The 15,788-nt window shown below is 31.1% G+C and overlaps 1 protein-coding gene across 7 annotated transcripts; it reads right to left on the reverse strand.

Moving 5' to 3' along the window:
• Positions 1 to 1,581: 1,581 nt before the first annotated feature.
• Positions 1,582 to 13,678, reverse strand: LOC114415054 (ubiquitin carboxyl-terminal hydrolase 26-like). 7 transcript variants are annotated; one of them, XM_028379563.1, is made up of 17 exons: positions 13,541 to 13,678; positions 13,379 to 13,416; positions 12,786 to 12,884; positions 12,091 to 12,687; positions 11,110 to 11,365; positions 8,228 to 8,964; positions 8,033 to 8,141; positions 6,782 to 6,960; positions 6,122 to 6,406; positions 5,847 to 6,045; positions 5,443 to 5,514; positions 4,952 to 5,182; positions 4,167 to 4,430; positions 3,127 to 3,274; positions 2,881 to 2,966; positions 1,971 to 2,086; positions 1,582 to 1,880 (listed from the first exon to the last, which is right to left on the reverse strand). In XM_028379563.1, exons 3-16 carry the CDS (start codon positions 12,863 to 12,865, stop codon positions 2,072 to 2,074), a joined length of 3,258 nt encoding a protein of 1,085 aa, XP_028235364.1. In that variant the 5' UTR covers positions 12,866 to 12,884; positions 13,379 to 13,416; positions 13,541 to 13,678; the 3' UTR covers positions 1,582 to 1,880; positions 1,971 to 2,071. The 7 variants fall into 7 exon arrangements, with proteins under 7 accessions (XP_028235364.1, XP_028235359.1, XP_028235365.1 ...); XM_028379558.1 differs by having other exon boundaries at positions 12,786 to 12,890; XM_028379564.1 differs by having other exon boundaries at positions 13,379 to 13,444; positions 13,541 to 13,674.
• Between the last annotated feature and the right edge of the window lie 2,110 nt (positions 13,679 to 15,788).

Consider the following 15,788-nt stretch of genomic DNA (forward strand, 5'->3'; position numbering starts at 1 on the left):
CAATCACAAATAATTTTTTAATTTTTAAAATTCGATAAATATATATAGATAACTGAGTAGGTTGTACAAAATATTATAAATTTTGATTGGAACTTTATAAACCATGACATGGTGATGTATTTTATTGGGTAATATGGAAAGAACCTAAGGAGATTTGTGCTATTCCATTGATTAAAATAATTCTTGAGGTGACTTCTGCAATGCATCCAAGAAGTTTGGCTTTACCTTTGGCTAGGACTTGGGATATCAGTTGTTATTTTTTTTTGCTACAGATATAAATTACTTTTTCGTCTCTTACAAAGGATTTTTTTATATAGTTGAACTTTGATAATACGATAAAAAAAATTGCATCTTTTATAGATGATACAAAATAATAGATACTCATTTTATCTAAAGAAAAATAATGCAATATTTAAACAATGAAAGTTAAACGGAATTTGTCAAAAAAAAATAATACCTAATAAAAATTGAATTATTAAAAAATTAGGGTAACTTGCCTCCTTCCCCAAGTAAATTCGTCCCTAGTTGGTACTTGGTAGCTTGTGCCTTACATAATGTTAGAAAATAAAATAAATAAATGAGAAGAAAATACAAAACCTCAAACTAAATAAAAGAACAGTAGTAATAATACAACTTCATATTGACATATCATGGGTTAATAATATAATATAACATACAATAAGCATAAAGAAAAACATCTTTAAAGGAAAATTGTTAAATAGTCTGAGTTGAAATGCACAAAAAGTAATTCTTAGAGAGAAAATACTCTGATTATACTGGTAGTAAAATTTAATTGCACTCGTGTCTTAAGATACGATAACTCGATTCTGATCATGTGCAGTGAAATGATCCTCAAAAATCTTTTGAACATTAATGCTCTTTTTTTCAAAAAGTAATTTTTTATAAGAACAGGAAAAAAAAGAAATTTAGAGAAAAATATTGTTTGTAATGTCTAGCAAAAATATTTTACTAGTATTTATTGCCTAAAGAAGGAGATATATATATAAGCATAGACTCCTTTATGCAACAACATACAAAATTTAAAATAAAACTACCACATCTAGTAAACGTTGAAAGACATGAAAAAAAATGTAACAAACCAAAGTTACTTATAATGTTAAAAAAAAATATATCCTTGATTTACACGTAAAAAAAATTGACCCACTAAATGCAAAATCCTAAAAGATAAAAATTCTAGTTTTACCTAAGAGATTTTACAACAAATATTTTATTTTATAAAAATAAAATTAATATAAGTAATATATTTTTATAAATTTTAAATTATAAAATAAATATTTACTAACACGAAATGGTTCTAGAAAGTGGTTAAGTATATTGTCAATTAGCTTGGATGATTATTCTCATATTTGAAACTTGTATTTTAATAATTTGATTGCACTTCTTTGATATTACCCATTCCAAGCTATAAGGTGAAAACATACCGTTCCAACTTACAGAGGGCTATTAGAAATATACGTAATCAGGAAAGTTATTAGTTTGATAGTTAGTTACTTGGTTTCTAGTTAGTTAACTTACTTTTCACTCACAAACTATCAATAACATTTTTACTTTTCTCAAAAATGTTCACTAACAAAAAAAACATTCGTGGATATAATTACTTTTCTCATCTGGCTATAATTACAAAAAGATGAATATGACGATGCACGAAGAATTGGATGAAATTTTAAGCATTCGTGGATACTCGACTGTCTGCAGAAAAGCAAAAATACACAACTACAATTTTTCTTAAGATTATGGCACACAAAGGGTCTTTGGTTACTTCACATCATCTAAATTAGATGGGCGATGTAGTTGTGCAGTGTCATTTGAAGCGCTGAATCCGTTCCTGATCTACTGCTTCCTTGCAAGTGATCTTCTTACTGTTTGCAACATTATAATTATTGATCCAAGTTATGATAGTATATGTTTATATCATAAATAAATGATATGCAAATTGATAGCTCACGTACTAGCAGGTGTTAAGATCCAGTAGAGGCTGGAATCGATGGTTCGGTGGAGGCTCCTATAGTTCATGAAGTCATAAACGTTGGATTTAGAAACTTTTAACAGTTCAATACCCCTGCAACTGCAAGAACAACAAAAGATCATTCTACTGTAATAAAATGACAATAATTAAATTTACTCCATATCCATTTTATCCTTCTACTCGACTTGATCGTTGGTCTGAGTATTTTTATTTTTATTTTGTCTTGCAAATCTTGAAATGATAATTTAACAAAAACTTGAAAATTAGACTAAAACTTATCACTGTATAAATCTAAACGGAAATAAAAGACCATTAATACAAGTTATAACTTGCAACTGCTATTGATGGCCAAATAACAACCATCAGTAATAGCCAAACGTGTCTGGTTGACAAAAAAAAAAGCTTCCTTTAAATTCTAATATATATTGTATTCTATGCAAGAGTTAAAAGACTAGCTACTTTGTATACAACACGAGATTCTCTTTCAATTAGTGTAACTTTTTGAAAAACAGAAATATAAATATGATTCAGCAATTTTAGTTCTCCCGAAAATATATGGACTTCATGATAACTGAGAAGTACTCATAATATGATTTTTTACTCATACAGAAATATCCACTTTTCCAAACTGTTTTCCGCTCCTCATTCTAGACTTTAACTTTCTTTTAATGAACACTAGTGTTCCACGAGTTACTAGCAGATAATTATTAATTACATTCCAAAATTTGCCTTTATCTTGGCTTTGGGGGATAAAAAGCACTAGGCACATGGATTTACATGGTGGTATTGTACCGGACTACTTCATCCAACTGATTTTTCTTTTAGATATATATACACCAACAAAAGATGTTACAAAGACATATCAGCTACTGAAAGTGCAGTTCTTAAACAACCTGGGATGAAACATTTGCTGTGAGAAGTGTTCCTCGGAACCCTTCCTCGGTATGCTGCAGATCCATTTTATCATCGCAAAGCTCATCTGCAAAAGATGAATATTATTCGTTTCTGACTTTATGTACCTAAAATTTCCACTTTATGGAGATCAAAAAGATTATTTGCATGTTCCCTATGTAACCTATTGGAATAACATAATAGAATGGCAAACCACATTGCCACTACGGCACTATCAAATAGCTTACCAGCAATATCTCGATTTTCATGGATCTCAGAGTCCCTCACAATAACCTGATCTCCAGCAAATATGTTCACATCTGCGAGGGTAGCAAATTCATTATCGCTATCAATTATCCTATCACCTTTATGTAGTATCTGGTTTTCCTTGACAACCTGGAAGGACAACTATCACTGATAAGATTCATGAACAAAAATTTAGACATGAAGCTTTGCTATCTTTTGTAGCAATTCATTGATTATTATTAATGCTGAAAATAACACTGGCTATATGATAAAAGTGAAAGCAAACACCTACCCAGTCATTTCATGTGTATAACTTATGATGATAATGCCTAGCTTCTTACAGTCTTATGACAAAAGGGAAGCAACCAACATTTTCTCCATCTTATCATCTACATTTAGGGAGTGTTTGGTTGAATGGAAAATTTAGAAAAAAAAGTCTCTTCACACTTGCTTAGCACACAGAAAATTACAACTTGCATATACTTCATGGTCTTCATACAAATTTTGCCCTTTAATATGGCATACAACTATTAGTGGAAATGACAAGCTTTCTGTCCCTCAATACGTTTCATGCCCAATCCCACTTTTCTACCTCCTTAAACAAGAAAATTATTGGAATTACACAGGAGAATTGATACCAGTGATACTTTTAATCTAAAACTACTAAAGGTGATAGTGACACCAGCCAAAATATTCATAACCCATTGAAGTCAGTTCTACCTTCACATTGAAATGAGATCCTTACACTTTTACTCAAACAGACAAGTTTGGAGACCCAAACTAAGACAAATTTAGCTTAAATATGTTTTATTCCCTGAAAAATTACACAATTTTGATTTAGTCCCTATGAAAAAACCATTTGATTCCCAGTCTTTTACAAAAATACATGTTGGGAGGGACTAAAAACATGTATTTCAATGTATACAGTAATATACACGTGAGCTTAAGTCTTAGGGAAACTCATTAGCTATTTTTAACATGTGCTTACTTACAACATTTAAACCGAATTAAAGTACATGCATACAACATAGACTAGACTTACCCCAAAGGATTCCCATATCATCATTTTCAGCTGATATAAAGATGTTGAAGCAGAAACTTTTAGACTAATTGAACTCCCATTTTTAGTCTTGCGGGAACGCTTGGAAACTCGCCGATCTGTTTCAACGAATCCCTTTGAAGCCTCCAATATTGATCTAGGTACCTCCTTACCACGAACAAGAATTACACATATGTCCTCATTGCAATAGTTAAGCTTCTGCATTAGCTCACAGCTCTTTCTTTCTCCGATGCAACTCTCACAAACCTGCATATTGAGAGGAAAAAAATTATAGTTTGTTCAAACAAGGGTTAAAATATATTATCTAATAATAGAAAGATAATTTTACACAAGAATATCAGAATGAACTAAACTAAACACAAAATGCAACAACACAAGTGGATTATAGAATTGTGGGAGAGAACGTAGAAGAGGGGGACATAATATTCAGTCATCTGAATAAATATAGATATCTTTCAGACTTCAGTTACATTATTAACTCAAGATTATTTTGCCAGTTGACTTAGATGCACAAATTGAGAATCTCCTTTTTTCACATGTGATGCATTCATTCAACAACATCTAAGGAACCAAAATGATATCAATATGAAAGGACCTAAGAGCTAGCAGAGGGAAAATAAGAAAACCAAGAAAACGACTTTCAAATCTAAAGTACAGTTTGTATGAAAATCTGAAACTGCAAGATTTATTTTCTAAAAGACTAAAGTGCAAGAAATGGAGGATGGGGGCCACATAGCATAGCCAACTAAGGCATTGTTTTGGATTACCTCAGGACATGTCTTAATTAAAATTTGTCCAGTCCCATTTTCAAAATTCATTTTATCTGCTGTGCTCAACTGATCCTTGCATACTAGCATCTCCTCACTGGATCCAGTCAATACATTCTCTGAATCATTAACATGATCAATTGTTGCTGATATTCCTTTGGTCTCAATACTACCCCATTCTTCACAGAAGCATTTCCAATCATTCTCAGATACAATGGTTAAGCAACCTTCCTAGAATCCATAAAAGTGATGGAAGTAAGATAGGGGCAAGAAATTAAGTAACTAAAACTGCACCCATTGAAATTTGTAAAAGGAGAAAGAAACAAAATGAAAGAGTAAATGGATGACAAGAAATCATAATTTAATTGTTTAAATTTTTAAAGGGATTCAAAGCATACTAAAATAAGTGAATTTAGTTTGTTTCAAATAAAAAAATAACATAAGATTGCTTGACACAATTACAGAAAATAATATCATCTTTTTTAACTTACAGAAGATTCCCTCTGGATTATAGCACCACGTCTGAAAACCAATTCAGGAGGTCTTTCAATCAGCTGTGAGTGCTGATGCAAAACAAAAACACAAAATTCATCATCACAATTTCCTAAAGATTCAATTAGAAAGAATGAAAAGGTTATCAATGTGCAGACCCAATAACTCTGTCAGTTGACAAGAGTAATCTTTGCTAGTAAAGTCCCTATCACATGCAGGATAGGATACCTTTGAGCAACAAATCTTCTCCTCATAACAGTTGCACAGAAATTTTTCTTTTTCCTCAAATTTAACTAAACACCAATCAAAATCATATTAAGTAGTAACTAAAGCAAACTAAATGCATACTGTGGAAAAAAAGATGCAAAATATGACAGATTATAAAGGTGAAGTAGCAATGTACCTTTTCACACAACATTGAATCAATTACCCCATCTAAAGTTTCAGGTTTATCTGAATTCTTCAGGGTTGGACTAATGTAATTTCTCCATTTTGAAATCCATGACGAAGGCACCAAGAAATACTTGCTGTGCATAGAAAGTGGCATACTTTTAGCCTGGAATAATTTCTCATGATTCTGACGTTGTTTTTGTTTAACTAATCTGCAACATGAAGACAGAAGTCACTTTATTTGTCTACATAAGCTCTATATTAGTAGCAATGAATGAATGATAAAACCTCAAGGAGTCCTCCAAGCATGCTACTTCAGATAATTCATTACTGCATTGGGAACACTCTTCAGAATCTGAAGAAAAAGTTGGGCCACCCAAAGGATCATCAGGCGTTATAGAAACAGCATCTTCATATAAGAAGAGCCAAAAGCTCTCAGGAATAAGCACCCGCTTAGCACCAGGAGCTTGCTCAGGCATCAATTGACCATGTGGACAACTAATGGCTGCTGTTGGTCCAGCATCAGCTTCAGATGGAGCATCAAGGACTTTTCTTTTCCACCACTGCTGCAACCTACAAAAGCATGTTCCTCAGCATGAAATCATCTAAAACCATTGCTTTAAAACCATCTTAATAGTGTAGCGAAGAATAAACAATCATCACCAAACCTTTTCCTACTAGGTGATGTCAACTACATAGATCATATGATGCACAACATTTTGTGCAAATTATGTTTATAGACAAACTATTGATTTGCCTATAGTTTTCTCTATAGTATCGTGAAGGAAAAATTGGAGCTAATGAAAACAGGTGATACCGTTCAGCCAGCCCAGCTATTTACAGTTTTCAAAATACATGAAATAGAACATTAGTCCAACCCCCACCCCCTTTCAGTCCCCTTTCTGTGGCAGCATGAATGGCAGGAGATGACACAAAATGTTATCATACCATGGTCTGGATATGTAATACTTTCCATCTAGGCAGTTTCCATCTAGAATATCCCGTGCAAGTGACTTCATTGATTCTCTTCTATCCCGATAGGTGTCAGCTGACACCACTGTCATAGCCCCATGAATCAGGCAATCCCGACAGTGGTTATCATGAGACAATGCTGGTCCTCCACCATACTGAATTTCAAAAGTCAATAAAGGGAACATGTCATTTATATTATAACAGCAAATGGCCAGAGCCAAAGTAGCAATAGGAACAAGAATTTGGGGTAGATATACAAATAAACCATAACAAAGAAAATCATCATTATCTAAATCTCTCAGCAGAGCATGGACTTCCTGCTAATTATATTAGATACAGTAATTCATTCAGTTAAGTATACAGCGTTCTTCTCACATAAGCATCTGTCAGAAAGTTTCTGTTCCCTCAACTTCTAATGTTCACTAATAGAACACTAGATTTGTCTCCACTACATCTGATAAATTTTCTTTTCATCTTTCCTACCAGTATTGTCCAACGCAATATGTAAAAATAGATTGAAAGAGAGATCCTGGTCAAATTTATCCTTTCCCAAGACAAATAATCATTGGTAACCATGCAATGTATTTCTTATCCTAAGAGGGTATAAATTGTTATATATATAAAGTTAGAATGATATATATTAAATATAATAATTGAATATATATATATATATATGTATGTATGTATGTATGTATGTATGTATGTATGTATGTATGTATGTATGTATGTATGCATGTATGCATGCATTATATAGTATTATATAAGATTTGTATTCAGTATATTATCTTATATATAATTATAACTTTGAAAATCTTATGACTTTTTATATTTTTAAGAAAAGTAACTACATAAATAAAAACTGTTGTGTAATTTTAGTTAATATTATGATTTCTTATAATTTGTAAAAATTAAAAATTAAATTAAAAGTTATTTTTAGAAAAATGTATGTAATTTTAATGAAAGAGTAATTTTGTCATTATCTAGTCCATGTCACATACAGAAGCAGATACTCAATTATGTTATATAGTTATTTGATGTGCACCAAACATTTAATAGGCTTAAAGTTTATCCTGCTCTTGTTCTATCCTATTCTTATCATATTTGTTCTTATCCATCTCCCATATCTTATCATATCTTGACCACTAAACAAACCCCAATGGCATTATACCACAAGTAGACAATTAACAATCCAAACAAATATGTAACAGCATACTAACAAAAAGTTACCTTGGAGAACAACATATCCCACGCTTTAGCAGACAACCGCTTCATTGAGGTAACATTTGAAACTGGGACTTTCCCATGTGAGCATTGGACTGACGTGTTGTCAAGAGGACTGCATATACATTGCAAAGTAAGCATCCTTTAAAATACATCAATTAACCCTACCCTAATAATTGTCAGAAAGGAATAAGCACTAACATTGGAATAATGTTGTCGGCCCATTGACGAAGCCATTCACTAGAAATCCAATAAAATGGTTGCTCCAATGATTGCACAGGAGCTTCAGCTAAAACAGATCGAACTTCCTGTCTCCTCTCACTAATACGACTCAATTGTAACTCTTTCCTGTTATTGTACTGCTGACAAGCATCATCATATGAGGTGTTGAAACTTTGAATCTCATCATAAATATGAGATGGAAGAGGAACACCATTTTGCACAGCAACTACAACACCCTCTCTTTCTTTATGGTTAACACCACAAATTACACCCCCACTTTCACCAACACTTTTTGTATGTTTAAGATGGTACATCAACATGTACGCATCACTAGACAAAAATGTCTCCACTTTTGAAGATTGTGAATGAGTAGCACTTAAACCATTTCCATTGCTGTCAGCTACCATTGCTTCAGAATTATCAAAATGAATTGCATCAGTCTTGATGGATTTAGTAGTAGAACTTGAAGACTCTTCACCAAATGGATGAAAACCCAAATTAGTAACATGCTCATCATCAAATTCCCACCATTGTCCAGTGTTTACATCCTTGATGTGAGCAATGTAATGGCCACTATTAGCACCAGTTCCCTTGTGAATCAGTACAGCTGACAAGTCATATACCAAGTTGAACTGAGACAACTCAGACATTCTATGCCGCATATCAAGTTCAGCAGGAAATGAAAATGCAGAAGTAATTTTCTTCTTTGTTGTAGTCTGTCAATACAAATAGATAAATAAAGAAATACACCATCAGAATAGAAATGAGTGGTAAAGAAAATCAAACTTTATACCATATATAGAGAACAACCTTTACAAAACCACTATTTTAAGAAAGAAAAATGACAAATTACATTCCCTTTCCTTGAGAGATGAAAATATGTTATGCTTCATCTGAATGTAAATGAGCAACTATGAATGACCCTCCCAAGGGCATTTTTTTTCTCTCAATGCCACTAACAACTATTTTGAATACCCTTCAGCTTATCTTTAGAAGATGAAATAAAGTTTTGAAGTATGAAGCAAAGACACCTCTCCTTTTTGAAGAGCCACAGGGTTCGGTATATTTCCAACAGTGACACCTCCCTGATGCATGTTAGACATGTCTCAGACTCATACACTTTTCATTAAGTGTCAAACTAAAAAAAATATTGTCAGTTTGGATACTTAAGCTGACACCTTAAATGATCAGCACAATAATTTCATTAAAAATATTCATTATTTAACTTTTAGAGAAGTCGGTTTAAAATATAATATGAATTATTAAAAAATAATGTCTATCACTTTTTTTGTAAGGCTAATTATCATAGAAAAAACTTAATTGATTTGGAAAGGTAAATATACTTTTCTTAACAGATAAAGAATTTTTATAGAGAACAAGTTCTTTCATTCTAAAACAATGTCTATTTATTTAATATATTTTGAGGCTTATTATCATAAGAAAAAGGTGAGTATACAAGAATATATACAAATATTGATTATCAATTTAGAATTTTTGTTACATTACTATGCAGTGTCCTAATGTCCTATATTTTAGAGATGTGAAAGTGTCCATGTCCAGTGCCTGTGTCAAAGTAAATGCTACATAGGTTTCGAACACCCTTTATGCTTTGGAACTTCACCAAAAACCGTCATTTCATCTTCTAAAGTCATAAGTTGATAGTAAGTGTTCAAAAAATAGAAGCCAATGACACTGAGAGTTGCAGAGCGAGAAAAAAAATATATAAAGGGTTTGATTACATTAAAATGGACTAATTGTAGCACATCAACGGATGAGGGTGTAATTTTTCAAAGCAGAGGAGAGAACAGTATAAATTAAGCATCTCTCTAGGAATGGGAGTGTAATTTACCTAAAGAAAAAGAAACGTAATTACTAAGATAGATTCACACTTCAGATAATCACTACTAAAATTTTTACAGAAAATCTACAAGTACAATAACAAACAATTAAACTTATCGAGAACCATAAGAGTTTTACAAACTAAATCAAACATTATATAATTATAACATATAAGTCAAAACCATTCAAGAATTTCCCTCTTTTTTCTTTTCTTTTTTAATAAAGAAGATTTTTTATTAGAGAAGAGAGAGATAAGAGAAGTGGATAAGATATCTCACTAGAAGAAACCAAGAACAAAAAGGCATATTAAGAACAAAAACAAATCAAGGTACTTGCAGCGCTCCTTTTCTTAAATTAAATTGGAGAGATTTTTTTATTTAATTAAATTGATCTGAGTTTCTTTGCAATGAGGACAAAACATTTTAGAAAAGTGAGTTTTCTAAACACTGATGCACTTCGTTAGATAGGAACTCTAGTTTTCTAAAAGGACAGAAATTGAATATGTAACTTGCATTGGGATAAAATCATCAAGATTGTACTGAATGACCTTCCCTTATAAGGCTGATGAAGACATGCAGAGAGAAGAAAGATAATTTTTCATTATAGTGAATTTTTTATATGGTATTTATCTTTGATAAAATTCCTTATCATTCTTTGTCTGATATTTGTTCCTTTTTTTTATCAAATCAGTGTCCTCTTATATGCATAAAAAACTACAATAAGAAATAAACTAACATACCCCAATGCCAAAGGCTCCTTGGCTCCTTGCAGTGAGAAGGTATGGGAAAGGGTTACTGTACACAGCCTTATCCTTGCATATGCAAAAAGGCTATTTTTGAATTTGAACCCATGACCAATTGGTCACCAAGGCACAACGTTACTGTTGTGCCAGGGCTTGCTCTCTAAAAAACTACAATAGAACAAAAAAGAAATAAAAAAAAATGAAAATGCATTCTACTTAGTTGAACAATGCTCACAATAATAATAAAGAAGATGGAAATTTATATAGTCTATCACAATACCTTAGGAAGGAAGACATAACGTTTAAGCTGAAAATTAAGTACTTTGGGTAATGTACACAGCTTGATGCTGCGAGTAGCATCAACTCTTGTTTTACAAGACTCACAAAAATATTGATTGTCTCCATTAAGCTCTTCAACAGTGAGATATTCATCTAGGCTCCCATCTAAACTTTTCAATCCTTTGACATTCAACTCCAATTCATAGAAATCTTCCATTTTGGAAGAAGCTTCAGAGTCTCTTCCACATTTTGAGCACCTGCATAATAAGTCATTGAATTATAAGAGTCATAGTCATGAGCCATAACTCATTAACATGGTCACTACTGGTTAAACATACATTTAACATGAAAACATATTATATGAAGACAATATTTGAGATCAAATGTACATAAATAACAGGAGTTACTTCTGAGTTTTGACCAGTTATGAAAAAATTAACTATCATGAAGTATATTACAAACAACCAACAGTAGTCTTAGAATTAAAGTATGTAACTTATATGCAAGATAATCAAAGGAAAAATGAAAAATACTCTTTCATAGAAAACAAACTCGAATACACATTCTGTGGAAAGCTTCAACAACACTCACCAAACAACCACATGACATGTTAGCAACATTTTATAATTGCTTTTTGGGATTTTATTTTAATACTTTTGGAGGAAGAAGTGAGATGGGTCCAAATTAATAGAGAAAACTATAGGATATCTAGCAGTGTTATCAATGGTGGAAGGCCAAAATTCAACCATATATATTCACGCCATTGCAGCCTATGGCACTACTATAGCAGGCCTCCCTTCAAAATTGGCTATGGTGGTTGGCACAAAATCCACATGCCATTCCACCATGGCGACTATGGCACCGCCATTTAACAATATCAATATCTAGCAAATATATAATGGGCTAAAAAGCTAGAATATTATTATAAGGAAAAAATCATTTTTGATTAGTAAATAAGTTTCTCAGATTGAATGATTCATACGTCGTCACATGAGAAACACTTCCCCGGAAAAGATCTTGAACTATTGTTCTTGCCTTGGGCACTTTGGAGTGGCTCAGACAACGCTCAAGCAAAGAGAGAAGCAATGTCAGGAACTCATGGCTATCCTGCTGAACTCCATTATCTAATTCCAGAGTTTTTACAAATGGAGAAGAATCTATGAAAGCCATTTTGCTAATATGCAACTGCACAAAAAGTCGAGCCAGCTGATCTAGCACAGGCTGTTGATGTAAAACATCTCGTTCTACAGAAAACATGCCTTCTCGGAAAGATTTATTCATGTACAAGCACTGGAGTATACTGTTGGCATAGCATGTTGCACCAAGATTCGTGAGACCTGCAGGAGAATCAGCAGAAGCTCGAAGATCCTTGGTTGGGTCATGGCCAAGACTCTCAACAATATCTGACATCTTTTGCCATAAGCCAGACTTCCGGGCTCCATTTGGAGGTGGAACCAATGCACATAAGCAATTTGGGTTATCTTTATTATTGACACGGCAGCCTGAACAAACTGGCTTCCAAATCATATACAATTGATTCATATCATCCTCAGTTACCACACCTGTATTATGAATTTTCCTATACAAAAAGACATTAAAACAATCAACATACTGAGAAGCTCAGAGTAACAAATTTCATTTCATTCCACAAACTAATAACTGAACATCTATTGGTACCTCCATATTTCGCCAGTGCCGTTGCCATCATCCCCTTGTTTCTGTCTTTTATTTTTACTCCGTGTTGTCGGTCTACTCATTCTATAATACAAGTGCAACCTAACCCTGGCAACAACATAACTTACTTAGGGCAAAACTGATAAATACCATTTCAACAATTCCATATATCCATTAAAAACTCCAAGAATAACAGCGTATCAAATGAACATCATATTCATATCAAATGCATCACTTGCGAGCATGTATGCTAGAAATGTAACTCAAAATTGAAGACTATGATCCCATAAAGCACATTAAAAAAATTCTGCTAAGTAGTAGCTATCTTCCATTCCGTCTATGCAGACACATTACCGTAACCCGCGTTTCCGCAATCATTCCACCGCAAAAAAAAGGCACAAACGAAATTCACAAAACCGTGAGCCGGAGAGAACCCTAGAATTTTGTATCTAATTCGACGAATGAGAAGAAGAAGTAACGTAATGCTTCGAAACAAGCGAATGTTTCGAAGATTAATTTCAAAATCGAAAATAATTAACCCAAAGCTTGTTAAATGAATGATAGTAATTGAGAAACTTTTGTTATAGCGATATTACGTGAGAGACAGAGAGGAGAAAAACAAAGCTGCTCAGAACTGCAAGATCAAAAAAACGCTTACGATTCTGGAGAGAAGAAAATAAAATAAGAGATAGAAGAATTATTTTTTATTTTTTACTTTTATATAAAATTACTGAATGTAAGGAAAATTACAGAATTACCTTAAGCAGAGGTGGGAGTCAGAGAGGCAAAGAGAGTGAAGAAAGAAGAGAGAGAGAGAGCTTTGTTAATGTTGGGTTTGGATTGTCAGAACTAAGAAGGGGGAATGGATGGGTCAAGTTTGAGTCAGAGGACTCAGCTCCTGTGCCAGAGATTACCCCTACATATCACTTTTTTTTTTTTAAATTTCATATCATATTTTTTTATCTTTTACATTATCCCTTTGTTTATTTTTTTTTTTCAAAATTATGTGGGATATTGAACAAATTAAATCAATAAATAAAATTATTGAAAATCGTTATAGAATTGAATTGAACATTATGATAAGAATGTCCGGATATTGTGATGAGAATATTTGGATTTTAACATCTAAAATTTAATATAACTATTATTAATTTTAATATAAAAATATTAGTCTAAAAATTTATTTGAATTAAAATAATTATAATATATATTATTTTGAATTTTTGAATTATGATATATTAAATTAATTGAATTAAAGAAATATGATTGTTTTAATTATTTTATTTTAAATTGATTGAGTTAGATAATTATTTTGTCAATAAAATGATTAGAAGGTTTCTATGAGAATTGTCAAGATTATTTATTAATTATAAAATACAGTGTGGCAACTCCATATGCTATTAAAATAATTTTGTTTTTGGAAAGATAACTATTATAATAATAGTATAATATTGTATATTTAGTTTGAGTTAAATATTTGTTATATTTAAATTGGAGATCTCTAGAACCATTAAAATCTTATTATATTTTATCTTAATATATTTTAAAATAACATAAAATATTAGATGATATTAATAGTTGGATAAATTTAGATAATAAAATATAAAAAAAAGATGAGGAATGATTTTTTTCCTAAAAATTTATAGATAGTTTCTCTCAAAAAATTAAAAATTATTTAGTAAAATACGCAGGATTGAGAAGAAAAAAGAAACAAATTTTTTTTATAGACAAGAGAAAAAATAAAGATGAATAATATAAATGATTATACTTCAGTGAGTAAAATAATTTTTTAAAGACCATCCATGATATGTTAATCAAAGAATATAATTTTTAGTGTTTATGATAAATGAGATTTGGGGGTTAATAATGTTGTAGATATTATAGTTGAATTACAACTGGTCATGCGGGTATCCCGAGTGGAATCTCTAAAGGGAGGAAATAGTCATTGTTCTGTATATTCACCATATTAGGTGCTGCCGTTAATTTTTATTTCCTGGACCTAAAATGTGTTGAAGTCATTCCGTGATTCAAGTCTCGAGTTAATTATGGATTGAATATGCCTTGAACCTTGTGACTTTATTGGTTTATGACTTGTGTCAATTATTCATTGAAGATTTGTTTACTAGCTTACATGTGCTTTGCGTTTGTTATCACATATATATATATATATATATATATATATATATATATATATATATATATATATATATATATATATATATATATATATATTACATTCAAATATATATAGTGTTGCCCACCACGACATTGAAAATTATTATTAATTGTTTGGAATTTGAGAATTCATTTAGCAGTTATTTTAGATGAAACGTTTCTTATCATTATCGTCAGAGTCGATTACTATCTTTTAGGGGAAAAAAAAAGAAGAAAAAATGATGATATTTGAGAATATGGTGATAAATATCTCCATCATCTGGGAAGGAGAACAAAATTTGAATATGCTCCCTTTTATGATTGGAAAGATACTAAAATATTATTGTATGGATATGAACTTATAAATTTTTTAAACAATTTAAGATTTATTAATTTTGGTAACTAAAAAATTGAATCATCCAGTGATTCTTTGTTATGATATTTATTTGAATGTGTTGATGTTTATTTAAATATTTTATTTATTAAAAATGCATAGAGTGATTATTTTAATTTGACTTTATATTGAAATATATATTTATTTTATTTATAGTCTCTTATTTGAATTTCATTACAGATATTAGGATTAATTTTTTGGATTATCACGTTAATAGAAAAAAATATTATTTATGAACTACTTTAAAACTTGTTTCATTCGTTAAAATTATGTATCATAAACATTATAAGTGATGTTATTTTCAAAACACAAGAAATTAGAACAAAAGAGTTAAAGACTTATTCTTTTGTTAGTTAACTTTATTACATAAATAAATTTTAAGGTATATATATATATATATATATATATATATATATATATATTGGTTTTAAATATAAACAAATTTTAATTAATTTGAT

This window comes from Glycine soja, chromosome 6 (genome assembly GCF_004193775.1).
Source record: "Glycine soja cultivar W05 chromosome 6, ASM419377v2, whole genome shotgun sequence".
In the NCBI taxonomy this organism is placed as follows: Eukaryota; Viridiplantae; Streptophyta; class Magnoliopsida; order Fabales; family Fabaceae; genus Glycine; species Glycine soja.

What these genes read in the sequence shown, in the direction of transcription:
- LOC114415054 (XM_028379563.1), bottom strand. Translation starts at nt 12,865, where the DNA reads ATGAGTAGACCGACAACACGGAGTAAAAATAAAAGACAGAAACAAGGG. An exon ending in GTTATGTCTTCCTTCCTAAG is followed by an intron (nt 8,965 to 11,109) that starts GTATTGTGATAG and finishes TTGTATTGACAG; the next exon opens with ACTACAACAAAGAAGAAAAT. An exon ending in TATTACATATCCAGACCATG is followed by an intron (nt 6,407 to 6,781) that starts GTATGATAACAT and finishes ATGCTTTTGTAG; the next exon opens with GTTGCAGCAGTGGTGGAAAA.